Source organism: Schistocerca cancellata, chromosome 10 (genome assembly GCF_023864275.1).
Source record: "Schistocerca cancellata isolate TAMUIC-IGC-003103 chromosome 10, iqSchCanc2.1, whole genome shotgun sequence".
NCBI lineage: Eukaryota > Metazoa > Arthropoda > Insecta > Orthoptera > Acrididae > Schistocerca > Schistocerca cancellata.
In genome coordinates, this window is record NC_064635.1 from 29,716,696 (window position 1) to 29,743,971 (window position 27,276).

Here is a 27,276-nt window from a genome sequence, read left to right on the forward strand (position 1 = left end):
TCCTTAATATGAGCACTACGTTGCCGTTTTGTGAAATTTGAATGAGGGAATATTACATTGCCCAATTATTCTTTGAATGTAGGCCTTTTCTCTTAGAATTGCAACAGTAAACCTTTCGGTGATGGACAGTATCATTCTTGTAGCGTCTGTCATTAGAGTAAGTTCAGAATTTCTGTAGTGTTCTTGTGTGTACTAAGTGATAATGTTGTGAAATATATCACTCTTAATTCTTTCTTCTCATTCTTCTGTATTAATACAAAGTGGAAAGGCTTCCAGACAGATTAGTGTTACTTCACTTTTCTTACAACTAGTTTTAGGTGAACTGTGGATCACTCCAGATGTAACCAAAGGTTCACCTAATGTGTCAGGTACTTAATATATTGTCCTGATTGTACGTAGCCCCAGCATAAGCAAAAAATTCAAAAATTTCATACTCTTGTGATGTACAGATTCTATGTTTTTCAAACATTAATAAATTACACTTCAATCAGATGAGCTGGACAAACGTATAACACTTGCTTTACATTTCTGAATTTGTGTGGCGAGAAGCATTTTCTCACAGTCACCTTGTTTAGTAGTTTTGTAACACTTCAGACTAAAAGTAATGTTGCACCATGAGGATTTCTTCAACTGCTTGAACAGTTGCATTTTGGGAGTGCTGTGTAATGTTTACACATGTATTTCAGCTGTTGATATTTATTAGAACTTATCTTGAAAAATGTAAGTTATCGTCTGCAAATAAATATTACATGATGGAGTTAATTAAGTATATCAGGATAAAAAAATATTATGGCAAACATTATCACTAGAATTTCTGAGTGTATTTTTTAAATGTGGCAAATTTGTCAACTGAGGCATTCACACGCAAACAGTTCTTTTTGCAGACAATTAATCCTGCAGTGTTTCATCGAAAGTAGGAGGAGTAGTATTGTCACCCGTGAGGCTTGTGGAGAGAGTGATTGTGATACCACTAAGCAGTGTGAGCACAGATAATAGGACCAAAGAAAGGCCTGAAGGTGAATGTCCATTAATTATTTTACTCTATAGCAAGTTCATGGGTTGAGTGGATCTTCCAGATGCACTGATTGCGTTATACAGAGTCAACATCAGATTGAAGTAGTACTGCCATTGCCTATGTCTTTGCTTCCTTATGTTGTTGTTGTTGTTGTGGTCTTCAGTCCTGAGACTGGTTTGATGCAGCTCTCCATGCTACCCTATCCTGTGCAAGCTTCTTCATCTCCCAGTACCTACTGCAACCTACATCCTTCTGAATCTGCTTAGTGTATTGATCTCTTGGTCTCCTCTACGATTTTTACCCTCCACACTGCCCTCCAATGCTAAATTTGTGATCCCTTGATGCCTCAGAACATGTCCTACCAACCGATCCCTTCTTCTAGTCAAGTTGTGCCACAAACTTCTCTTCTCCCCAATCCTATTCAATACCTCCTCATTAGTTACGTGATCTACCCACCTTATCTTCAGCATTCTTCTGTAGCACCACATTTCGAAAGCTTCTATTCTCTTCTTGTCCAAACTAGTTATCATCCATGTCTCACTTCCATACATGGCTACACTCCATACAAATACTTTCAGAAACGACTTCCTGACACCTAAATCTATATTCGATGTTAACAAATTTCTCTTCTTGAGAAACGCTTTCCTTGCCATTGCCAGTCTACATTTTATATCCTCTCTACTTCTATCATCATCAGTTATTTTGCTCCCCAAATAGCAAAACTCCTTTATTACTTTAAGTGTCTCATTTCCTAATCTAATACCCTCAACATCACCCGACTTAATTCGACTACATTCCATTATCCTCGTTTTGTTTTTGTTGATGTTCATCTTATATCCTCCTTTCAAGACACTGTCCATTCCGTTCAACTGCTCTTCCAAGTCCTTTGCTGTCTCTGACAGAATTACAATGTCATCGGCGAACCTCAAAGTTTTTACTTCTTCTCCATGGATTTTAATACCTACTCCGAATTTTTCTTTTGTTTCCTTTACTGCTTGCTCAATATACAGATTGAATAACATCGGGGAGAGGCTACAACCCTGTCTCACTCCTTTCCCAACCACTGCTTCCCTTTCATGCCCCTCGACTCTTATAACTGCCATCTGGTTTCTGTACAAATTGTAAATAGCCTTTCGCTCCCTGTATTTTACCCCTGCCACCTTCAGAATTTGAAAGAGAGTATTCCAGTCAACATTGTCAAAAGCTTTCTCTAAGTCTACAAATGCTAGAAACGTAGGTTTGCCTTTTCTTAATCTTTCTTCCAAGATAAGTCGTAAGGTCAGTATTGCCTCCCGTGTTCCAACATTTCTACGGAATCCAAACTGATCTTCCCCGAGGTCGGCTTCTACCAGTTTTTCCATTCGTCTGTAAAGAATTCGCGTCAGTATTTTGCAGCTGTGACTTATTAAACTGATTGTTCGGTAATTTTCACATCTGTCAACACCTGCTTTCTTTGGGATTGGAATTATTATATTCTTCTTGAAGTCTGAGGGTATTTCGCCTGTCTCATACATCGTGCTCACCAGATGGTAGAGTTTTGTCATGACCGGCTCTCCCGAGGCCATCAGTAGTTCTAATGGAATGTTGTCTACTCCCGGGGCCTTGTTTTGACTCAGCTCTTTCAGTGCTCTGTCAAACTCTTCACGCAGTATCTTATCTCCCATTTCATATTCATCTACATCCTCTTCCATTTCCATAATATTGTCCTCAAGTACATCGCCCTTGTATACACCCTCTATATACTCCTTCCACCTTTCTGCTTTCCCTTCTTTGCTTAGAACTGGGTTGCCATCTGAGCTCTTGATATTCATACAAGTGGTTCTCTTCTCTCCAAAGGTCTCTTTAATTTTCCTGTAGGCAGTATCTATCTTACCCCTACTGAGACAAGCCTCTACATCCTTACATTTGTCCTCTAGCCATCCCTGCTTAGCCATTTTGCACTTCCTGTCGATTTCATTTTTGAGACGTTTGTATTCCTTTTCGCCTGCTTCATTTACTGCATTTTTATATTTTCTCCTTTCATCAATTACATTCAATATTTCTTCTGTTACCCAAGGATTTCTATTAGCCCGCGTCTTTTTACCTACTTGATCGTCTGCTGCCTTCACCACTTCATCCCTCAGAGCTACCCATTCTTCTTCTACTGTATTTCTTTCCCCCATTCCTGTCAATTGTTCCCTTATGCTCTCCCTGAAACTCTCTACAACCTCTGGTTCTTTCAGTTTATCCAGGTCCCATCTCCTTAAATTCCCACCTTTTTGCAGTTTCTTCAGTTTCAATCTGCAGTTCATAACCAATAGATTGTGGTCAGAATCTACATCTGCCCCAGGAAATGTCTTACAATTTAAAACCTGGTTCCTATATCTCTGTCTTACCATTATATAATCTATCTGAAACCTGTCAGTATCTCCAGGCTTCTTCCATGTATACAGCCTCCTTTCATGATTCTTGAACCAAGTGTTAGCTATGATTAAGTTATGCTCTGTGCAAAATTCTACAAGGCGGCTTCCTCTTTCATTCCTTCCCCCCAATCCATATTCACCTACTATGTTTCCTTCTCTCCCTTTTCCTACTGACGAATTCCAGTCACCCATGACTATTAAATTTTCGTCTCCCTTCACTACCTGAATAATTTCTTTTATCTCGTCATACATTTCATCTATTTCTTCATCATCTGCAGAGCTAGTTGGCATATAAACTTGTACTATTGTAGTAGGCGTGGGCTTCGTGTCTATCTTGGCCACAATAATGCGTTCACTATGCTGTTTGTAGTAGCTTACCCGCACTCCTATTTTTTTTATTCATTATTAAACCTACTCCTGCATTACCCCTATTTCATTTTGTATTTATAACCCTGTAATCACCTGACCAAAAGTCTTGTGCCTCCTGCCACCGAACTTCACTAATTCCCACTATATCTAACTTTAACCTATTCATCTCCCTTTTTAAATTTTCTAACCTACCTGCCCGATTAAGGGATCTGACATTCCACGCTCCGATCCGTAGAACGCCAGTTTTCTTTCTCCTGATAACGATGTCCTCTTGAGTAGTCCCCGCCCGGAGATCCGAATGGGGGACTATTTTACCTCCGGAATATTTTACCCAAGAGGACGCCATCATCATTTAATCATACAGTAGAGCTGCATGTCCTCGGGAAAAATTACGGCTGTAGTTTCCCCTTGCTTTCAGCCGTTCGCAGTACCAGCACAGCAAGGCCGTTTTGGTTAATGTTACAAGGCCAGATCAGTCAATCATCCAAACTGTTGCCCCTGCAACTACTGAAAAGGCTGCTGCCCCTCTTCAGGAACCACATGTTTGTCTGGCCTCTCAACAGATACCCCTCCGTTGTGGTTGCACCTACGGTACGGCCATCTGTATCGCTGAGGCACGCAAGCCTCCCCACCAACGGCAAGGTCCATGGTTCATGGTTCCTTATATGATGGTAGTAAATCCATGGCTATTGCATAGGAGGGCTGTGACTCTTCTGGTGTACCCAAAAATAAGCAGAGGCCACTTTGTCAGTTCAGAGCTGAATATGCAAATAAGTGAAAATAGGACATGCATCAGAGCTAGTTCCCCAATAGGTTGTTCATCAGGACATTGTTGGACACGGCCAATTGTGTCTGCGAGGAGAGGTAGATGCGAGATGCTTAACCGCAAAGGAAATACAATAATCATCTCCCAGAAGTACAAAAACGAACGGTTTTCTGGACTTCCATAAGGAAAACAAAATAAACTATGAGGAAAAACGTTTCAAAGTCTTAAATATTTTCATATGTCAGAAAAATAAGTCGTGTGAGACTGCAGGATTTCTTAGCAAATTTTGATGGAATCTTCTCGGGTTATCAACAGTCAAGGCATCATTCTATGACAACACTTCAACAAGTTTGCTACTCGTCATCTTCATGTGAATTGCCTGTTTTATGTCCAGTTTGTATCTTTATAGATGCTGCAGGTTCCAGAAGGAGTTTCACGGACAATGTTGTGGTGGTGGTGGTGGTGGTGGTGGTGGTGGTGGTGCTGTCTCCCAGTGTGTTTGGAGGGTCATAGTGTCGTGTTCTGGTAGTGCCTGTCTATTCCTTTCCCACTTTCACATGAGAGCGGTTTTGTGAAGTATTGTTGCTAGCACTACATCCCATGCAGCTCTCAGCTGGAAATGGCTGTCCCAGTTGACAAGCTCATCGTGGACCCATATCTCATTTCTTTTGATGATCAAGTTCCCCAGAAACAATTTGTCCAGCACAACACCCCTGTCCATTCAAAATTAAATGTATGACCTTTGTTGAGGCTTTGCTCTGCCACTGAAGAGTTGTCAGTTTGCCAGAGGGGGATGCTTCTGGCATGTTCTGAGCAGCATTGCGAATTCTAATGTTGCATCTGGCCAATAAATTGCTTACTGTATTAGCAACAGATGCTGTAGACTCAAAGTGTCCACAGTCCTAGTTTGTTGGTCATTGAGTGTAGCATGTTTTTGATTCTATCAGATTAGTGAAAAATGGTTTTAATGTTGTTTGTCTCCAGTACGCTGGCAATGCGGGCCATAGATGGCCCAGCACACGGAAAGAACGTCAGATGTTTTGTCTTCTTCCAGATCATCTTCTTCCTTATTCTCACTCATCTGGAGAGCGAGAACATCTTGTGTGTCTCCGAGTTCTGTTCCTGTGAAAAGTTTCCCTCAGATGATGCATTTTGGTGGGTAAACTTCCCTTGTCGCATATGTCTCATGCTCTTTGCATCAGGGTGGTGAGCACAGATTTGCTTTGTGTTGGATGTTTGCAGCGATTGGTATTTAGGTACAAGTCCATGGGTATGTGTTTTCTATAGAGAGAATGTCCCAGCATGCCATCAGTTTTCTTTAACCTCAGTAGTGAACATTATAATGTTATGTATGCTGTTAAGATGGTCAGGACATACCAGCATGTTTTCTTCAGCATGCAGCCACACCATAAATGTGTCACCCATGTATCCGTAGAACACCTTTGGTTTCAGATGCGTGATATTGAGAGCCATTTCCTCGAAGTGTTCCATATATAGTTTTGCGATGCCTGGCGTATGGAGGAGGGTATCCAATAGTGACTCCATCTAACTGCTGGTTGAATTTTCTGCCACATTGGGAGAAGGTGGTAGTGAGCATGTGGCAGAAACTTAAATCCACAGAGATGGAAACTGAAGCCACATTGTGATTGTTCGGACAAGACTTAGTGTCAGGGGTGGGCATAGAATGGTAATTGGATCCTATTATCCCCCACCAGACTCTCGTGATGTAAATGAAAACTGCAGAGGAACCTCATTTCATTTTTACGTAAGTTCACCGATCATACTGTAATCATCAGTGGAGACTTTAATTATCCAACAATCAACTGGCAGAATTACACTTTTGCTAATGGTGGCCATGATAAGACATCCTGTGAGACATGAAAACTACGTTGAACACACAGTTTGGAATCCCAGCAATTATAGAAATACATTAGATTTAATGGCAACAAACAGACCTGACTTTATTGAGAATCTGCACATCGAAAGAGTATTAATGAGCATGACGCAATGATTACCAAAGTACGAAGGACAACTAAAACAAGTGGGAAAATATATATTTTCAATAAAATTGGAAAATGTCAGTAGTGTCATACCTCTACATGTACCTGTACATTTATACTCTGCAAACTACCATGAGGTACATGACAGAGGGTATGTCCAATTGTACAAGTTATTAGGGTTTCTTTTTGTTCCATTCGCATATAGAATGTGGGAAGAATGGTTGTTCGAATGCCTCTTTGCGTGTAGTATTCTAATCCTGTTGTCGTCACCCCTTTGTGAGCAATATGTAGGGGGTTGTGTATATTATTAAGATTAATCATTTAAAGCAGGTTCTTGAAACTTAGTTAAGAGACTTCCTCGGGAAAGTTAACGTCTGCCTTCAAGAGTCTGCCAGTTCAGTTCCTTCAGTATCTCTGTTACACTCTCCCGTAGATTAAACAAACCTGTGACCATTTTTGCTACCCTTCTCTGTATATGTTCAATATCCCCTGGTTGTCCTATCTGGTACAGGTCCCACACACTAGAGCAATGTTCTAAAACCAGTGACACGAGTGCTTTGTAAGCAATCCCTGTTGTAGACTGATTGCATTTCCCCCCGTATTCTATCAATGAACCAAAGTCTGCCACCTGCCTTACCCACAACTGAACCTTTGTGATCATTTCATTTGACGCTAGTATTTGTGAGAGTCAGCAGATTCCAACAGTTACTCATTGATATTATACTCAAATGGTACTACATTTTTTTAATTTTGTGAAGTGCAGAATTTTACGTTTCTGAACATTTACAGCAATTTGCCAGTCTCTGCACCACATTGAAATCTTAAGATCTGACTGAATATTTGTGCAAGGATTATTTGCACTTTTCTCTAGTCACTTTGTGCTTTTCATTGGTCTTGCAGCCTACAACAAACAACTGGCAGAAGGGGAGCAATTTCTTGTATGTAATCCATGTAGAATTTCTATTACTTTGATATCACATCAGGTCCATTTGCTTTCTGCTATTGAGTGATTTTAAATTTGGGTTCTTGTGAATGCCACTGTATTTCTTTTTTTCTGTTTATCCGCACATCTTTTGACACCTGTAGGGCATGTGTAGATTTAACTTTATTTCTGTAAAAACTATAATGTGCGAATTTTTTGTTGTCTTGATTGCTCACTTGAAATTACATTGATTATGCAAGTTGATTCATACAGGCAGGTTTACATTCATGCCTTTATATGGTTATTAAATGCAAGCTGAGCTGTACAGATTCACTTTTACAATTAACATAATTTCATGTGAGCAATAAAAATTCACGTGCTATAGTTTTTAGGCTTAAAATGGGAAAACAACCATGAACTTTGTGTAATATTTTTATAGAAACAAAGATCTAAAGATGATGACGCACAGTGGTTGAAACACATCTGGATCAATAGTAAGGGAAAATACATTGAGTTTTGCAGAAGGTGTTGTCTGAAAATCGAAATGTGATTCTTAAACATGGAAAAGGCAACAGGGTTGTCCAGTCCCAACAAGATTAATGATTTTAATTACATTTTTCTGTAATCACGTATCTCAATATTTGCCACGGAGCATTCGTGTGATGATTTAAAGGAGGAACCATATTAGAATCTTCCACAGTGAAACAATTTTGAAAGACTATATCCAATATTTCCATCTTCGCTCTTTTCTTCCATTTTGGTACCAATATGATCTCTGAACAACTGTTTATATGGTTTTGATTTGCTTATTGGCTGTAAGAAAGGCTGAAACTTACTAGTCAATGTGGTTGGCAAAATTTCTCTTTAGAATTCATTGGGCACCCTCTCTCATTGCTCTCCTTACACTCATTTTGTCTTTACTCAGCATTTGTTAGCTTGGCTTAAAATCTTTGATGCCTTCTTTGCTTCCAAAACATTTTCCTAACATGACTATTGAACTGTGGTGGGTCAGTCACATCACTAATGAATAATCTTTTTCGGAGTATATAGGAGTAATGTGCATTGTACAGTGCCTTTTACGTTATCCATTTGTGTTCCTCAAGTAAAAGTGTTGATCTTACTGGAACTGGAAGCTCGCTGTCTTTTCAATGATTAACACTTAAATTTCAGTTTTCAAACTCCACATTCTGCAAAACGCAGTGTATCTTTTTCTGTGTGCCCAGATGGGTTTCAACGACTATGTGTCTTCTGTGGATCTCTATTTATTATAATAGAATTATTATGCACAGTTCATGGTTGTTTTCCTATTTTAAATCTAAAAGACTATAACATGTTTATAATAGAAGGAAACATTCCACGTAGGAAAAATATACCTAAAAACAAAGATGATGTGACTTACCAAATGAAAGTGCTGGCAGGTCGACAGACATACAAACGAACACAAACATACACACAAAATTCAAGCTTTCGCAACAAACTGTTGCCTCATCAGGAAAGAGGGAAAGACGAAAGGATGTGGGTTTTAAGGGAGAGGGTAAGGAGTCATTCCAGTCCCGGGAGCGGAAAGACTTACCTTAGGGGGAAAAAGGGACGGGTATACACTCGCGCGCGCACACACACACACACACACACACACACACACACACACACACACACACACACACACACACACACATATATCCATCCACACATATACAGACACAAGCAGACATATTGAAATATGTCTGCTTGTGTCTGTATATGTGTGGATGGATATGTGTGTGTATGCGCGAGTGTATACCCGTCCCTTTTTCCCGCTAAGGTAAGTCTTTCCGCTCCCGGGACTGGAATGACTCCTTACCCTCTCCCTTAAAACCCACATCCTTTCGTCTTTCCCTCTTTCCTGATGAGGCAACAGTTTGTTGCGAAAGCTTGGAGTTTGTGTGTATGTTTGTGTTTGTTTGTGTGTCTGTCGACCTGCCAGCACTTTCATTTGGTAAGTCACATCATCTTTGTTTTTAGGTATAGACTATAACATGTGCATTTTTATTTCGTTTTGATTGCTCGACTGAAATTATGTTAATTGTGGAAGTGGATTTGTATGGCTTGGCTTACATTTGTCTCCAGAGCTGAATATTTGATTGACTGCTCTGATGAGCTGCAGTTTGTTTCCTGTTACTCATGATAAAAACACGGGGGGGGGGGGGGGGGGGCCTCGATACTGGGACAACTATCTACAACAGTTTCCAGTATCCTTATAAATGCCGCTGCCGCACAGGGGCAGAGCCTCTGATAGGTGTGAGTGGCATCGGGATGGATGGTCCGCAATGAAACAGATCAAACTGTACCAACATGGCTGTTTCATCAGTGAGGAACAGTTATTTTAATACAGAAGTTTACTATCCTACGGCATTCCTGTCATTGACTGTGCCTTGGCGCTCTCTCGCTTCAATGAAGCTAATGTTTCTCGTTGAAAATTTTGAACATTGGTTTGGGGAGGTTGCGACAATAGAGAAGATGATACATGGATCTTTGCTGATCGAAACATCACACACCAACCAACCAAGGGGACATCAGGTTGTGTCAAGTTAGGTGATATACGAGTCACCATTTCTCCTCATAACAAGCTCAGTAGAATTTAGAATTCAAGGTGTCATCTTCCATTGGGACCTGACACAACAAACAGATGAAGAGCTGCACACTAATCTGGTGTCGCGTGGAGTCCATTTTGTTCGCCGCATCCAGTTGGGACCCAAGGATAAGAGTGGGCACTGGAGCTTTTACCCTACCCTTAGATGGCACCATTTTGCCTGAGAAGGTTAAGGTCTTGGTCTGTAGGTGTGATTCCAGGCCTTTCTTTCCTCTTCTGATGAGACGATTTTAAGTGCCAAAGGTTTGGATACATGTCCTCCCACTGGATTATTCCTCTATGGATAATTTAATCGTATTCAAGAGACTGCAGATGCAAGTTTGGTTTTTAATAAAGAAAAGAAAGCTGGAGTGTTTGGAGCAATATGTCTTAACTGTTTGGTTCCACACTCCATCATCCCAAGCATGGACTAAATACAGTTGCATTTGTGGCCATCCACCACCCATGGCAGTTCCTGGTGTCCTTGTCAATGGTAACATCTGCACTGATCGTATAGTACTTGCCAAATGGTTTCCGGCACACTTCGTTGAAGTTTCCACTTGCAGTAATTACCATCCTCTTTTTCCTGGCCCAGAAACCCCTAATAGAGTGCCATCCCCTATCTTTCCATGCACACGGCTCGTCATACATTGTCCCTTTTAGTGAATGGGAGCTTCGTATCCCTTGGACAGTGTCTCATGATACAGCCTCTGGACCCGTCAAAATCCGCATCCAAATGCTCTAACACCTCCGTGCCAACAGCATGCAGTGTATCATCCGGCTTTTTAATCCTGCAACAGGAAAGGACCCACATTTTTTAACTAACTACCGATCAATCTCTCTAAAGAACGAGCTGTGTAAGCTATTCGAAGGAAGCCAGAGGCCATATATCGCGATTCCAAAGTGTCCTCCGGGCTTTCCGCTCCACCGCAGATCATTTGGTTCATTTGGAATCTGTAGTGCTTTTGCGCATTGCTGTCATTTGATTGCTGTGTTGTTTGACCTACAGAAGGCATACACCACCACCTGGCAACGTCCTATCTACACTGCATGAGTCTGGTGTCCAGAGCAGTTTACCCATTTTTATCCAGAATTTCCTCTCTCTCAGATTCCCCCCCCCCCCCCCCCCCCTCTCTCTCTCTCTCTCTCTCTCTCTCTCTCTCTCCTCTCTCTCTCTCTCTCTCTCTCTCTCTCTCTGGTTTTGGATAGACTCAATAGACTCAACTCTCAGCAACCACTATGCACAGAAAACTGGAGGCTGTCAGGAATGAGTTCCGGATGTAACGCTATTTGCTATCGCTGTCAAAGGTACTGGGGTAATCCCAAAAGTAAGGTCTCCTATTTTTTTTTGTAAGTACACAGACCTGTTTATTTATACAATAGTTTACATCAGTTTACAACTTATTCATTTAGATATTTTTTTACATAATCACCATTTCTGCCGATGCATTTTTGTAGACGCTCTGGCAGTTTTTGTATGCCCATGTCATACCAGCTCACCGCCATGCTGCTCAGAAAGTTATTTCTTTCACCTCGTCATCGGAGTTGAATCGCTTTCCGGCCAAATGTTCATTTAACCTAGGGAACTAGGCGCCAAGTCTGGGCTATAGGGTGGATGGGTGATTATGTTCCACTGAAACTGCAGCAGGAGAGCAACGGTTTGCCGAGCGATGTGTGAGTGAACATTGTCATGGAGAATGTGTACGCCCATGCTCAACATTCCTCTTCTCTGCTTCTGAATTGCCTATTTGTGTTTTTTCAGAGTCTCACAGTACCTGTCAGCGTTAATTGTGCTCCCAGCGATTCAGCTCCAACGATGAGGTGAAAGAAGAGGTTCATAACTTTCTGAACAGCTTGGCGGTGAGCTGGTATGACATGGGCATACAAAAATTGCCACAGCTTCAACAAAAATGCATCGACAGAAATGCTGATTGTGTCGAAAAGTAGCTAAATGTTCAAGCTGTAGGAAACCTTACTTTTGGGATTACCCTTTTATCATAAATGCAATGGGCTCCAGTCTCCCCATCACTTTAAGCTGACGATCTTTGCTTGTACTATGCCTCTGCATCACTGCACACTGCTGAGCACTAGCTTCAGGGGGCTGTTGGAGAGTCCATGACTGTGACCTGAACCAAGGCTACCAATTTTCCACTGCAAAATCACAAGCGACGCATTTTTATCGACCCCGGACTGTGCATCCACACCAAGAAATTTATCTTGGTGACCAGTTACTTGAAGTCATTGACACTTTCCAATTTTTAGGTATTTTATTTGACCACATGCTTGCTTGGCTGTCGCATGTCTGCTGGCTCGAGGCAACTTGCATGAAGCAGCTGAATGCTCTCCATTTTCTTAGTCACTCCTCGTGGGATGTGGACCTTACAGTTCTTCTGAGATTTTACAAAATGCTGATTTTATCCCTCTTGGACTATGGATGTGATGCCTATGGGTCGGCAGCACTGTGTGTACTGAGCCTGCTGGACCCTGTTCACCACACTGGCATGCAGTTGGCAATGGGGTCTTCCATACAAGCCCCATTGACAGCCTCTTGGTGGAAGCTGGTGTTCCACTGCTGCGCATCAGACAAGAGCAGCTTCTGGCAAGTTACACAGTTCCAGTCAGTCAGATGCCTACCAACCCATGTCACTCAACTCTGTTTCACAACCAGCAGTTCAGACAGTTCGCGCATCACCCAAAACTAGTATGATCAGCTGGGATCCAACTCTGTATTCTACTGAAGGACCTCCAACAGCCTACGCTAGTCTGTCTTCCTAGAGCTCCCTCTTGACATCGCCCATGGTCTGTACGATGTCCTGTGATATGGATGGACCTCTTTGTAGCCCCAAGAAGGATGCGTGATCTTACACTTTTCTGACACCTGTTTCTTTCGGTCCCTCACAATTATTGTAATTTGGTAAGCATCTACACAGATGGATCGAAAATAAACGACAGTGTCAGTTACGCTCTTGCACGTGCAAGGGGACATGACACATTCTGCGGAGCACCTGCACTGTGTACACTGCAGATTTGGTTGCCATCTCTCAGGCTTTGCAGTATGTCAAATTCCAGCCCATTACCAACTTCCTGATTTTTAGTGATTCCGTGAGTTGCCTAAAAGGCATAACCCTTTTGGCTGCAAACATCCAGGACCTACTGGAGACAGTGACAGTCATCTGGGCACTGAGCCATGTAGGCATTCCAGGAACTTAGCTCACCAATCATCTAGCTAAAGGCACAACTACAGGAGATCAACTTCGTCGAGATACCTGGCCCAGACTTAAGATTACAACTCCGAAACAATATTTTGAGGCTCTGGGAATTGGAATGGCAGGCTACTATGGTCCAGAACAAGTTAAGAGCAATTAAAGTGTCCACTAAGGTGTGGCAGACATCTTTTCAGGCCCTCGGAAAGGTGCCATTGTGTTGTGCCGACTACGCATTGGCCACACGAGAATCACCCATAAGTTTTGTATGTGTCAGGAGGATCCTCCTCACTGCAGCTGCAGTAGTCTACTCATGCTAACGCATGTCTTTGTTGAGTGCATCCTGCTGGCCGATTTGCAGCATGCTTTCAGCCTCCCTTGTACAGGGATGCTGCCTTTTTTTCTCTTTTTCTTTTACTTATTGAGGTACAACATTGTCGTGCCCTTTGAAACTCTTTGACTTGCTTATATAGTTTGAGCAGCCTAGTCCTCATTGTTTTAGCTTTTTACATTTTGACATGTTTCTCTCATGATTTGGAGGGACGGATGACCATTGTTTAGTCCCTTAAACACATCATCATCATCATCATCATCCTTTTATAAATGGCAACCTTATCACTGACTTTTTTGTCGTAGGTGAGCAGTTCTGACTGCACATTGCTGAAGTTTCAGCAACCAGTAATTGCCAGCTCTCATTCTTGTCCTGTAAATGGACAATGGATGCAGTCAATGTACCATTCTGCACAAAAACTCTCAAACTGTATAATGTTCACTCAGTGAAATGTGACACCATGTCTAGACACTTCACCAGTACCCAAAGTAAATTTATAACTGAACACTGAAACACGTCAGCAATAATTACCTTAAGTACATGTTCTCAAGGTCTTAGTCTGTTAGACTTCCACCTCTACTGAAACCTTGAGCAGTACATGGCCTCTTCCACACACTTCGCGAACTGTACATATGTCTAGAGTTGCTTACCAGTATTTATCCAGAACATCGATTGGTAACCAATTGTCACACAATATTGCAGTTGGCTAAGGAGCAGTCCTGAATCTCTCTTTTCACAATTGCTGTTAGTGACATCACATTTGCTGTGGATCATGCGGTTTTTGCATCACCATATGTATGAGTGTCACTGAGAAATTGTCTACCTATTTCATAAAAAAAACTAGTTATATGTGATGAAATTTGGCAACAGATGTGTCACATTTGAGCTGGTTTTCAACACAGTCAGCAATGGAATTGAAACACCTGTCATATTGAGAGATCAGATTTTGTTTTCCTGTGTCGTAAATGTCTGCCACATGGGAACAGATCCAGCTTGTGACAGTCATCATTTCTTGGTCATTGTAATTGCTTACCAGAGGACAGCGATTTTTTGAAATGTAAGAAAAGACAAAATCATAGGGAGCCAGATCACGACTGACGGTTTTCCATAATGTGCTGCTGCACCAGCCCCACGAGGCTGTTACTGATGAGGGACAGTTTCTCACAGCCATCTTCAGTGTGGATACTTTGATGACCTTCAGAAAATTTTCTACACCAGTGATGCAGTGTCTGTCTGCCATTTTCAGCCATTGATGCAGCAATACTGACAACAGTGAAGACTTTTCCTTCTGTCATGTGACTGTCATAGTTCTGTTGCACTGTAAGCCGCCAACCGAGATTTACACCAGCTGGACCAACAGACATATCACTCCCCATGAACTTGGATACATAAATGATTCTGTCGAGCAATGGGTTGAATGATATGATTGTAAATGAGTCCTGGGTGTTGGCTCTTGCAGAAAGCATTAAGGGTTTAATAACTAGAAGGGTGTTTCATCAGACTGCTGAATTAAGTCGTAGCCCAATTTATTACAATCATTGCTTGTAAGTACATAAATAATCAAGAAAGCATTAATTGAGCACTAACATGAGAAATAAAGTACAAAATGAAGGAACTACCAATTATGAACATTGACAAGCACTTAAATTGAAGGTTGATTGGTTTGATAAATTCAGCAAGGAACAAGTGCGATGGGATAACCAGTCATGTCAGTGGGTCAATTGCAAAAGTATATAATTGTGGAGGGCTGTGCAGTGATTATCGTAATCATGCGAGAATGCCCTTTGAAAATTGCTTGCAAGTGACAGTGGGGTTAGTCACCAATGAGACCTCGAATCTTTAGGACTTGAGACGTAATACATTCCTAATCAAACTTAGAAGGTATCGACCAAAAAGGTCCAACTGCTTTCATTCTTGGTTGCCCTGCTTTGCACGAGACTCTTACCACAGTCGAGGAGTCAAGAGCGCAGTATGCCGAATGTGCCAGAGGCTCTTGCCAGCCAGTGGTCATCAGATGTCATGTGACTGGCTGACGTTGAAATGCAAGTGTGGTGTAAGTTATCCAAAGGGCTGCCTTCTGGGGCATACAATTTTGAGGACACTGAGCTCCAAACTTGCACTTCTGAGATATCTCTTTTATGTCACCTAATGGGCTGTTTTTCCATGTCTGGTTCCTGAACTACCACTTACAAATACCTTTTTAGAGCATTCATTGGGCTTCCTAGAGAGAAGTCCTTATTCCATGGCTGTCACAATTTCTCCCCCACAAGGTGAGACGAAAAAATCTTTTAATAGTAAACAGCCACTTAACTTCCCACGAGAAGGTAGTGACAAATATCTCCCGACCAGCCTGGCACACTCAGTTTTTTCTAGGAAAAGCATTACCAGTGAAAAAACAAGGTTCCACCTTGAGCAGAGAGACTGATTTCTAAAAATAATTTATGACACTGGCTGGATGCTTGACACAGTTCATTCCATTCACCTTTTTTAGACAGACTCATAAACCTGCAGTGTGGTCACAGCCAGTCGAGCTGGACAGCATAGGGTCCCACAACTGTCTGATGGCCACGGTTCAGGCCGCTACCTCTGCTTCTAGCAGCTTAATTCTTACAAGCTGCATATTCTCTTGGGACCTCTGGGGGGCTAGCCACCAACTTCCCCCTCCATCAGTGAGGACCTGCCCAAAACTGTATCAGATTAATACAACACAAGAAGCATGGGATATGCAACTAACTACAGAGACAAAGGGAAATTAAGACATGTTACCATCTCGATCTTTGAAATCACCAGTATAGCACCAGATATTCAGACGATATAAACATGGTATGGATTTCGATAAAATGAATCGAAAGCAATTATGCGAGACATGTCAGTCCACCACTTGACTGACACGTTTAAGTGCATGTGCTATATTTTCCGCTAAATAAGTTTGCTTAAGAAAAGCAGAAAACTTAATTTGTGGGTCATCCTCATAAATGGCTTCTGCATTACAGCCCCCCCCCCCCCCCCCATCAGTAGTTACAGCCGAATGGCAGCCACTAGATGCCATTTGATAAGCTCAAGATTGGATCCTAAACCATGCCAGTTCTCCTCTGTAAAAACCCACATTGAAGGACTACGCACCCAAATTCTGAACTTCTAGGCACAGGAGTATTGGAAGCGATGGAGCAAAGGTCATGTTTTTGACTGTGTTTACTACAGCCCTAACTGTTGCCCACAAAGAGGCAGCGTGCAGTTATGTTGCTTTCTTCTCGGGGTACCTTTAAGCTGTAGTTAACAGGTAGAGGTTGTCAATTAGTTTCGTTGACTGCGAGCAACCACTAAGTCAGATTTTCAATTTTTTGCAACTCACATTAGTGATTTAATGTCAGATGAAGTCATTGTGGTGTGCCTCAAGTTGGGGGCAACTTACCATGTTGCCTACTCTTCACACCATCACTATGCTATTTGACATTTCCCAGCAAGTGTGGAATCTCTGAACTGCTAGTTACATAAGATAGTATTACTTAATGGAATGTGTTAATAATTACTTTATGCTCCACTAACTGTATTACTGGACTGTTCAATCTGTTAAATGGTTTCTTGTAATTTTTTTTTCCTTATGTTACCTGCCTCACACACATTGCATATGGAAAGTTTTTAGTCTGCTAATTTTTGTGTGGCATTAAAATTTTGTGAGTGCTGCTCTGTGCAGGTGGATGAAGACTACATACAAGACAAATTCAACTTGACTGGACTGATAGAATGTGTTCCTCACTTCCACAATGCTCATGACATGATTTTGGATCTGGAACCAGGTGAGTCTATATCTGTAGGTATTGGCTTACACGTGTGAAATTATGTAGCTATTTTACAGTGTAAGAGTTTTTGCAGTGAAGTGACTTGTTGAGGCATCATTGAAAGAACAGTAATTTGATGATTAAAGCTGTGTTTGTACAGGCACAGAAACTTGCACATGCTGTTATCAGAACCACCTTCAGAAGCTGGTACATAATTGTTTTTCCACATCACAGTCGAAATTTGTACTGGCACAGTTGTCAAGATGATGTCAACTGAAATAATGTCTGTGGATTGTGACTATAGTTGTGCAGATTTTAGATCAGGAGCTACAGAAACATTACTAGAGAATAATCAAATACTGAAAACGAAAATAAACAGAGTTTTCATAGAAATAATTTGTGGACATCGTACATATAAGAGGTATTGACAGGGAACAAAGTTACATTTGGAAACCACCTTTGAAAGAGAGCAATTAATTTTCAGTTTCTTTTGAACTTTTCTTCCTTTAGAGAAGCCAGATACACACGTGAGATGGCATACCAATTTGCGTTAATTTACAAGTAATGGTGAAGTACCTGGCAACTGGAAACACACTTAGTACCACTATTGTATACTTAGTGTATTTCTAAATGCATAATTTCTAAGTACTTTTGTGAAAGGATGACTTCCATTTGTGGTACCCTAAAGGCACATTATAAAGTAAGTGTCTTATCCCAACAATTGTGCTTTGTTTTTGTTCATAGTCAGGTTTTTGGAGCAAACACAAATATTCCTATACATGAGTCTGTAACCGCTTTGTACCTTTGTGAAAAACCAGTCATCATGCAGTGATTGCACCAATAAAAAAAGTATTATGGCTGAAGTGACGTATTTCAGTTCAAGAGTAACATGAAATCTCTGGAAAAATATCTTGATTAGACCATATTATACTGCTTTAAGACTATTCAGTGATTGAAGAGAATCATTGACGGCTAGAATGAGAATACTATCACAGGCTTTATGAACATTATACCACTTTACAAAATATGTATTTACATAGTTGAAAACAAAGCTCATTTTGTAGCAGTAACGCTAACTATTCGCATACACAGATGATTAAAGACCTTTGCTGTCTAAATGATTGCAGATCCACCTAGTGCAAGGTGGACAGTAGAGGTTAATGTGCCATTGGCCATAAAGTTAAATGACTTTTAACTTTTCTTATTGTCAGGCCAGCAGGAAAGACAGTGAGTCAGTTTGGTGCCACCATGGGTCAGTTGACTGACCGGTGTAGTGGTGGAGGGATGCATGTGCAAGTTTTTGTTGCCTGCGGGAACTGTTTAAGGCCATTGAAGTAACACTGCAGTGTGTTATGCTGGTTGTCCAAAATATTACACACTTTTCTTAGTTATAAAACGATCATTTTGATGGAATCCTCATTCTGCCAGATGAGCAAAAGGGCATTTATATTGAATATTGCAACAAATTTTTGGCGGATGCCATGAAGTCTCCTCTAACTTTAAGTGATGTATCTAGGAACATACAACAACCCCTTACATATTGCTTCCACAGGGATAGTGATACACAAGATTACGTTAATTACAGTGCACAGAGGGGAATTTAAACAGTCATTCTTCCCTTGCTGTGTATGTGAATGAATGGGGAGCTGTTACAGTTGGAAGTACCCTCTGCCTTGCACTTCAGTGGGTTGCATTTTATGGATGTAGTTGCAGACCTGGACCTCGAGGGCTACAGTTACTGAAATTGTAATTGTGATGAAACCTAGGTTTACGAGCTTGACCCAGAAACTTGGCATTTGTGAGCTGTTTTCATTTTTCTGATAAATGTCTACCAATGAAAGTGAAGTGATACAGAACAACCCAAAAAACCAATTGCTGTGGTGACATTATTCTTAAAGTTTGATTTTTGTGCTACCTACTCATCTCTGTTCCGTTCTGAAAAGAAATGAGTTGTGTGTGATTTGAGCCGAATAAGAAAAGGGGAAGGTGTATACCTTGGCCCCTACATTAAGGAAAACGCAAAAAAATTAAATTACATTTTATCTCAAAGAATAGTAACAGCTGATTAATCAGTAACTTTCAACTTCAATTAATACAGCAATCTTAATATATTTAGTAATACAATTTATAAAGCTATTTTCAAGGTTTGTGGGCTGAACACAATAAAAAAATTGTTTTCTTTGAGAAATTCTTATTTTTTTATTCTTTTTCTACAGTCTGAAACTGTGTGGCAGTGCTTGCATAATTTGAAGCATGTGCTACTTCCGTTCATCTTGTTACGTAAATTACTTAGTGTAGCCCTCCCTGACTTGCCAGCTCTTTCACATAGATTATTTACAACTTTGAGTATTAATAAAAGGATAGATTGCTATCCGCCATAAAGAGGAGATATTGAGTCGCAACCGTGCTCATCAAAAACTGTTACAGATGTGAGCTTTCAGCCAAAATAGATTTTTCCAGCATGCACACGGACATGTATATTCATACAAATAAAACTCAGACACACATGACCACTGTCTCTGGCCACCCCGCATACAAAAGTGTGCATGGTAGCACTTACACATTTTTTTAACAAGACAGTGCCGCCTCCTGGAAAATGTGCACTCTAAATGTGCCAGAGGACTAGTAATGTGTATGGGATACATTTGAGTGCATCATAACACTATCAACAATAGTTCACTGTTACAGCTTCTCAAATGTGTTTAGAAGCTTCTAGGACAGGTGCCAAGTAGGACTGTGGGGCTATTCTGCACTGTCATAATGTCCTTGAATACAGCCAGCCTCATCATTCATTTCTTGAAGTACACAACAGTCAAACTTAAAATTCATGTTCCCTGCTGCTCTCACACGATCCCGTGTGATTGTTTCTTTTTCAGTACTGTGAAACTCAATTACTTGGAAAGAGGTTTCATGAGCTCTGAAGAAATCGTGGGAAATTTTTTTTCCAAATACCGACTTTAAGAATGCGAAAGTGCATAGTGTTTTGCAGAAAATATAGTGATTGGAATAATTAGCACTTCACTGTTTCACTTTTGTTCTTTCCATGTTTAGGTTCTGTAATTGTGCAAAAGTGAGTAAAGTTAAGTACTCCAGTAAAATGCAATCTTTAATACACAACAAATACATACATACATAGCTATTTTTGATGTAATCCTCAATCTTCAGGCCTGTTTTCCATAAAATACTTGATAAATATAATGTCTTATTTTACTATACGTAAGAAACCCAAATGTACTTCACATATTGACATATATAAACTTGTTAAACAGAGCCCTAAACAATAATATACTAATTGGTTGAATATTGTCAACTTGATACTGACATCATTGTCCAGCTCTACATTTATTGTAGGTTCCATTATTTGTGACAATCTTTTGTGCATCTTTTGTATGTAGCGCTTTTTCAGTAGATCCAGAGGAGTCTGTACTTGAAGCAGACGAAGTGGAAGCAGCGGCAGAACTTCTGTACGGTCTTATCCATGCACGCTATATACTCACTAATAGAGGAATTGGCCAGATGATGGAGAAATATGAATCTGGCGTCTTCGGCTACTGCCCCCGAGTGTACTGCCATAGCCAGCCATTGCTGCCAATAGGTCAGTTGTGTGTGAAGAAAAGTTTTCTCATTACGCCTTACCTCACTTGTCTTACCCAGAATCTTCCTAAGTTTGTAGACTTGGACCAAAATGTGCAGTCTGTAAATGGAGATTTGATTGATGTTTACTAGTCCATTCTTATTTCTCTTAGCCCCAAATTGAAGAACAGTAGAATAGAACATTAGGAAAGTTTATTTATTGACAATGTTTTCCACATTTGGAGATTTGTCACATTGTGCATTGACGCAACACGTGTGTTTGTGGGGGGGAGGGGCTAATGTGTGTACATGCATGCAGTTCGAGGAGTGGTACTGTGTCCTGTGTTGCCTTCGCATCCATCATACCAGATTGATACATAGTTTTATCTTATGTAATGCAACCCCACATTGTGGCTGGGGAGCCTTTCAGATAGTAGCTCACATTCTTGTGGAAATCCCACTCTTTCTGGCTCGCCATGCCAAGTGTTGTCTTCTGGATAATATTGACAGACAATGTACAGATAGGTGAACTGGTTCTCTGTCCATGAAATTAGTTTTATTTTCAGATTAGATAATTTAAAATGCTTTTGGGGCAACGGTGAGGTTGTAGGGGTTGGAGTGTCTTCCATCACATGCCTTGCCCAGAGGACTCTCGACCCTATCTCTTCAGCCAGCTGCCATGGTCATCCTTTTTTCACTTTGTTTTAGTTGCTTTTAGATGCAGTTAGAGCTTTTTTCTGCCACGCCCTATTTTATCTTTCAGGAGTACCATTTGGATAAGGGCAAGACCTAAAGGATTCCTTATCCTCAATACTAGCTCATGACGAAAGAACAGTTGTGAGGTTTTTAAGCTTCAATAAGAGAATATGTTCTATTCCCATCTTTAATACTTTGACTGTAATGGATTGAGGATGGACCAGTTGTGGGAGGGACACCACAATTGCATGCTGCTCCCTGGAAGACACTCTCCTGGCCCCACCCTACTACTAATCTGAGTATTCTCTTAGCTTATTTTACTACTGTCAGTCCAACTGAAGTTCATTATTCTTCTAGCATTCTGACTTTGACTACAATGTTCCTAGATAAAAGGTGGAATAAATGATGTCACTGGCTGAGCCCATCATTGAGTTTATATCTTTAACTCTCTTAAAATTATTTCTCATCTCTGGCATCAATACTGCTTCTAATGCATCAGTTTTATCATTCCTACACCTGTCACAATGCTATCAACTTCCTATGTAACATTGCTAACTCCAAATGAAATCGCTCGCGACTGTGGGATTCCTGACCTATTTAATTCCTTGGTTTTGTTTTCTTGATTCAGCATCATCAATGCCTGTTGTGTACACTCTGGAAGGTATTCTGTTTAAGGTTTATGGTCATAACCACGTATAGTAGAGCTGGTGTATTTTTTCCAGCTTTTCAGTATGTGAATTTTTCATTTTCCTGCAGTGTAGTTTCTGAAGATGGTCAGTTTATTGCAGAGACCAATCACAATTAAAAGCATCTTATTGTAATTTTATCAAAAGGAAACAAAAATAATTGCCCAATCCTTAGGGCATACAGTCTTCCTCCCTTCTCCCACCTCCAGTCACTGAAAACCTTTGCTGTTAAACAATGCTGTATCTGGTAGCCACTTTTGAATGATGTGTTTGCACTGAGTGAGCAGTAAGCAGTTCTCGGACCACTGTTGAAGCTACTTAAAGCACACTTGTACAACATTGTTTTGTATTTTGAATGCCTGAAACTTGGATGACAAAACTTTGCTCATTTTGGCCCGGCTGCTTTTGTGATTTTCTTGGGAAAAATTACAAAAGAATAAGCATGGCACTTGCTGCAACAATGGGGTAAAATGAAAAACTTATTAATGTTACTTTATGAGCTTGTATAATAATTTCAGATTCAGTGGAGAAATATGTGGGAACCCCCTGTCACTCAGAAAACCATTGATTAACTATCATGAGAGGAGCTGTTGTAGCACTATAACTAATACTATCATGAGAGAAGCTATAGCACTATGTGACCGGCTGACAGCAATATTGCTATTTCTTAAAAGTTGAAAGGGCTGCAAAACATTATATACGTGTCTATACTCATGGGTGCTGTGTGAGTGTTGTCACATGTTCATCTCTACCTGCCTGAGATTAAAAAAAAAAGAGCCCTCTATTTTCCCCCAGTTGTTGGTTATGAGATAATTGTTTTCAGCAATGACATGTCAATCTGCAACATGGACAAATGCAAAATAACAATGTTAAAAGTGCAACAAATACAATGCTCCTCCGTGCCCTACTGCAGTAACCTTTCAAGTTAATGCAAGTGTAACGATGCAAGGGGTACCAAATTTGTCATAAAAGTCCGTAAATTACTCAAGTATCAATTAGTGATGTCACCGACCAGGCATGAGTTGACAGTAATCTGAATCCGTTTTAGCAGACTACTAGTTTCTTTCACGGGATAAAATTTTACTGATTATGAAATAAAAGTTCTTGATGTTTATTTAGAATAGGAAATGTTTAATTATTAATTGCATGCCATTATTTATCTGTTGAATATAAAGGTATTTTGATTTTTGTATGCATGTACAAAGTGTGAATTTAAGTGCAGATTTTACTCTTAGATGAGTTACCACTTAGTGCTAAAAGTGCCTGTGACAGTTCACTGACCTGTGCAGTAAATTTCATTTTATGATTTTGAGCCGAATAGAGACAAATCCAGTTTCACTTAGACTTTATGTGAGATAGACACATCACATTATTACAAAAAGTCGTTTGAGTGAGGAAAATATTGGTGAAGGAGTGCCAAATGTAATAAATGTAGGACAGCAATCACATAATTTAAGTGTTGCTAATATCATTGATGTGGAGGTGACAGTAGAAGCAAACCCAAGAAAAAGTAGAAATGGTAATATACAGGAGTCTATAAATACCATAGTTACACAGGAATGTGTGAATGTTACAGAGCTGAAAGATGGTGATATTATTATTAAATTCATGGCCAGTATGCAACGTCAGTTAACTGAGAATATGCGACATATAGATGATATGTTTGATACTAAATTTGAGTCCCAAACTGAAAAATTTAACACTCAAATGGGTTTACTCCAGAAAATATGGGTTTACTAAATGAAAAATTTGACAAGAAGTTTGAGTCACTTGAAAATCAAATTGTTTCACTTAAAGATGATAATAGACAATTAAATGAGAAATTCGATAACTTAAAAGAAGAGTGGGAAGAATCAGGTTGCCACCAGTGTCTTCATATTGGCCTTCGAGGGTGATACATTGCCCGAGAAGGTCAAGGTGATCATCTACTGGTGTGATACGGTGCTTTAAGTGCTGGAAGTTCGGACATATGTCTTCCCGCTGTACTTCCAGCGTCGCATGTCGAGATTGCGGATGCCCATCACATCCCAATACTCCATGTGCCCCGCCTCCCATCTGTGTCAACTGCAGAGAGCACCATTTGCCTTTCTCGCCTGACTGCAGGAATCTCCAGGAAGACCTACACCGAGGCTAAGAGAAAATTTGAACGCCTGCATCCTGTGCGTATGAAATCGTCTTAGCCACCACTGCAACAGCTCTGGCACCATCAGCTCTGCCAACCCAGGTCTCCTCTCAGAGCTGGAAAACTACACCTGCCCCCTTGATGGTGAAGGGCATTTCCCTCCTTGTTGCGGCTGCACCACCCATTTTGGGAGCAAACCCCCCCCCCCCCTCCCAAACCATCAGGGACGTCCGTCCCCAATTCTAAGCCGGAGAAGTGTAAGTCTTGTTGGCTTCTCTCGCTAGGAAGGGGTCCGTTGGGTCACTCTCTTCCCAAGTTTCTTCTAGGAGGAAAGGCTACACCCGCCAGTGGTTGACGAGTCCAAAAGCAGCTGCTCATAGGGCTTCACGCTCATCCTCAGTCCCAGAGACGGAGCCAGTGAAGTCCTACCTGCCAGGGAAACCCAAAGAGCAGCGAGAGAAATCCAAAAAGAAAACCCCTAAGACCAAGACCAAGGGAATTGCGGTGGCGCGCACACACCACCACTACCTACAAACTCTGTGGCTGAGGATGAGGTGGAGATTTCGGCGTCCGCTGAGGACCTAGATCTCGCCAGACCCTCAGATACAATGGATATACACTGCTCAGGCAATAAATCGGTGGCAGCTGGTGACTCTGAGGCGTAAATTGCCTCATTAAATGTTCCACGCCTTCCCAGTCTCACGATGTCATCCTCCAGTGGAATTGCAGCAGTTTTTTCCACCGCCTGGCTGAGCCACGGCAGCTGTTCAGCTTTACACCTGCTATCTACATTGCCCTCCAGCAAACCTGGTTCCCAGCAATGCGGACCCCTGCCCTCTGCCTTCAAACCCCTCTTGAAGCTGTGGCTGTCAGAATAAGGACGATGCAGGAAATGACTGTCTGAAATGTATATCTCCCTCCAGATGGTGCAGTACCCTTGTATGTATTAGCTGCGGTCAGGGTGGATCCTGGAGTCACGTAGCTCGCTGGCTCAGTGACAGGGCGGCCTCTACCAGGGTCGCTCTACCAGTGATAATCTTGTGCCATCGGAACAGCCTTTTCCAGATGGCAACACCAGATTGCCGTGTTTCTTTTAATTACATAAAGCATACGACATGACTTGGTGACATCATATCCTTGCCACATTTTATGAGTGGGGTCTCCAGGGACCACTCTTGATTTTTATCCAAAGCTTCCTGTCACTCTGTACTTTCCGTGTCCAAGTTGCTGACTCCTACAGTTCCATCCATATCCAGGAGAATGGAGTCCCATAGGGCTCTGTATTGAGAGTCTGTCTATTTTTAGTGGCGATTAACGGTCTAGCAGCAGCTGTCGGGCCCTCCGACTTCTGCATTTCGTACTTCTGCTCCTGTACTGTTGTTGCCAAGCAGCCCCCAGGGAGCAATCCACAAGGCGCAGTCATGGGCTCTAGCCCACGTCTTCCACTTTTCAGCCGCAAAGTCGTGTGTCATGCACTTCTGTCAGTGTTGTACTGTTCATCCGGAACCTGCACTTTACCTTAATGATGATCCACTCACTGTAGTGCAGACATATCAGTTCCTAGGACTGGTTTTCATCGCTCGATTGACTTGGCTCCCTCATCTTCGTCAGCTTAAGTAGAAGTGCTGGCAGCACCTCGGTGCCCTCCATTGCCTGAGCAACACCAATTGGGGTACAGATCGCTCTATGCTGCTGCAGCTCTACAGAGTTCTTGATCAATCCTGAATTGACTATGGGAGTGTGGTTTATGGTTCGGCAGCGCCTTCAGCGTTGCATTTACTCGACCCTGTGCACCACTGTTGGGTTGGATTAGTGACAGGAGCTTTCAGGACGAGTCCGGTGACCAGCGTTCTGGTGGAGGCTGGTGTCCCTCCACTGCAGATCAGACATGTGCAACTGCTTGCCAGTTACGCAGCACACATTCGTAGTTCCCCAGAGCATTCGAATTACCGTCTCCTTTTACCGCCCGCAGCAGTCCATCTCCCGCATGAGTGGCCCAGTTTGGGGCAAACAATTACAGTTCACATGCAGTTCCTGCTCTCCGAACTGGAGTCCTTCCCTTTATCACCTCTACTTGCGGTCCATTCACGTACGCCTCGGCCACAGCTTTGTCTCGACCTTTTGGATGGCGTTAAGGACTCCGTGAACCTTGCTGCTCTCCCCTGTCACTTCCTCTCGATTCTTGATGTGTTTCAGGGCTCTGAAGTAGTTTACACACACAACTCAGTGGCTGGTGGTCACGCAGGTTTCGCGTATGTTCGTGGAGGACATATTGAGCAGCACTCCTTGCCAGTTGGCTGCAGTGTTCTCACTGCAGAGCTGGCTGCCATATCTCATGCTCTTAAGTACATCCGTTCATGCCCTGGCGGGTCATTTCTGCTGTGTACTGACTCATTGAGCAGCCTACAAGCTATTGACCAATGCTACCCTCGCCACCCTCTGTTAGCGTCCATTCAGGAGTCCACCTATGCCCTGGAATAGTCCTGCTGTTCCATGGTGTTTGTGTGGATCCCAGGACACGTCGGAATCCCCAGCAATGAACTTGCCGACAGGCTGGCCAAACAGGCGATGCGAAAACTGCTTCTGGAGATAGGCATCTCCGAAGCTGACGTGCATTCTGTCTTACACTGCAGTATTTTCCGGCTTTGGTAGATGGAATGGCATAACAGCACACACAACTAACTGCGTGTCATTAAGGAGACTATGAATGTGTGGAAGTCTTTCATGCAGGCCTCTCGCAGGGAATCAGTTGTCCTCTGCCGGCTCTGCATTGGCTGTATGTGGCTGACACATGGTAACCTACT

The 27,276-nt window shown here is 41.7% G+C and overlaps 1 protein-coding gene across 6 annotated transcripts in view; it reads left to right on the plus strand.

Moving 5' to 3' along the window:
• LOC126106611 (casein kinase II subunit beta-like) overlaps positions 1–27,276 on the plus strand; it is a 56,516-nt gene that overhangs the window by 12,921 nt on the left and 16,319 nt on the right. For 5 of the 6 annotated variants that reach the window (XM_049912961.1, XM_049912960.1, XM_049912958.1 and 2 more), the window contains exons 3-4: positions 17,311–17,413; positions 20,802–20,990. In XM_049912961.1, coding sequence (XP_049768918.1) covers positions 17,311–17,413; positions 20,802–20,990 — 292 coding nt within the window. The remainder of the gene's footprint in view (positions 1–17,310; positions 17,414–20,801; positions 20,991–27,276) is intronic. The other variant, XM_049912959.1, reaches the window with a different exon arrangement.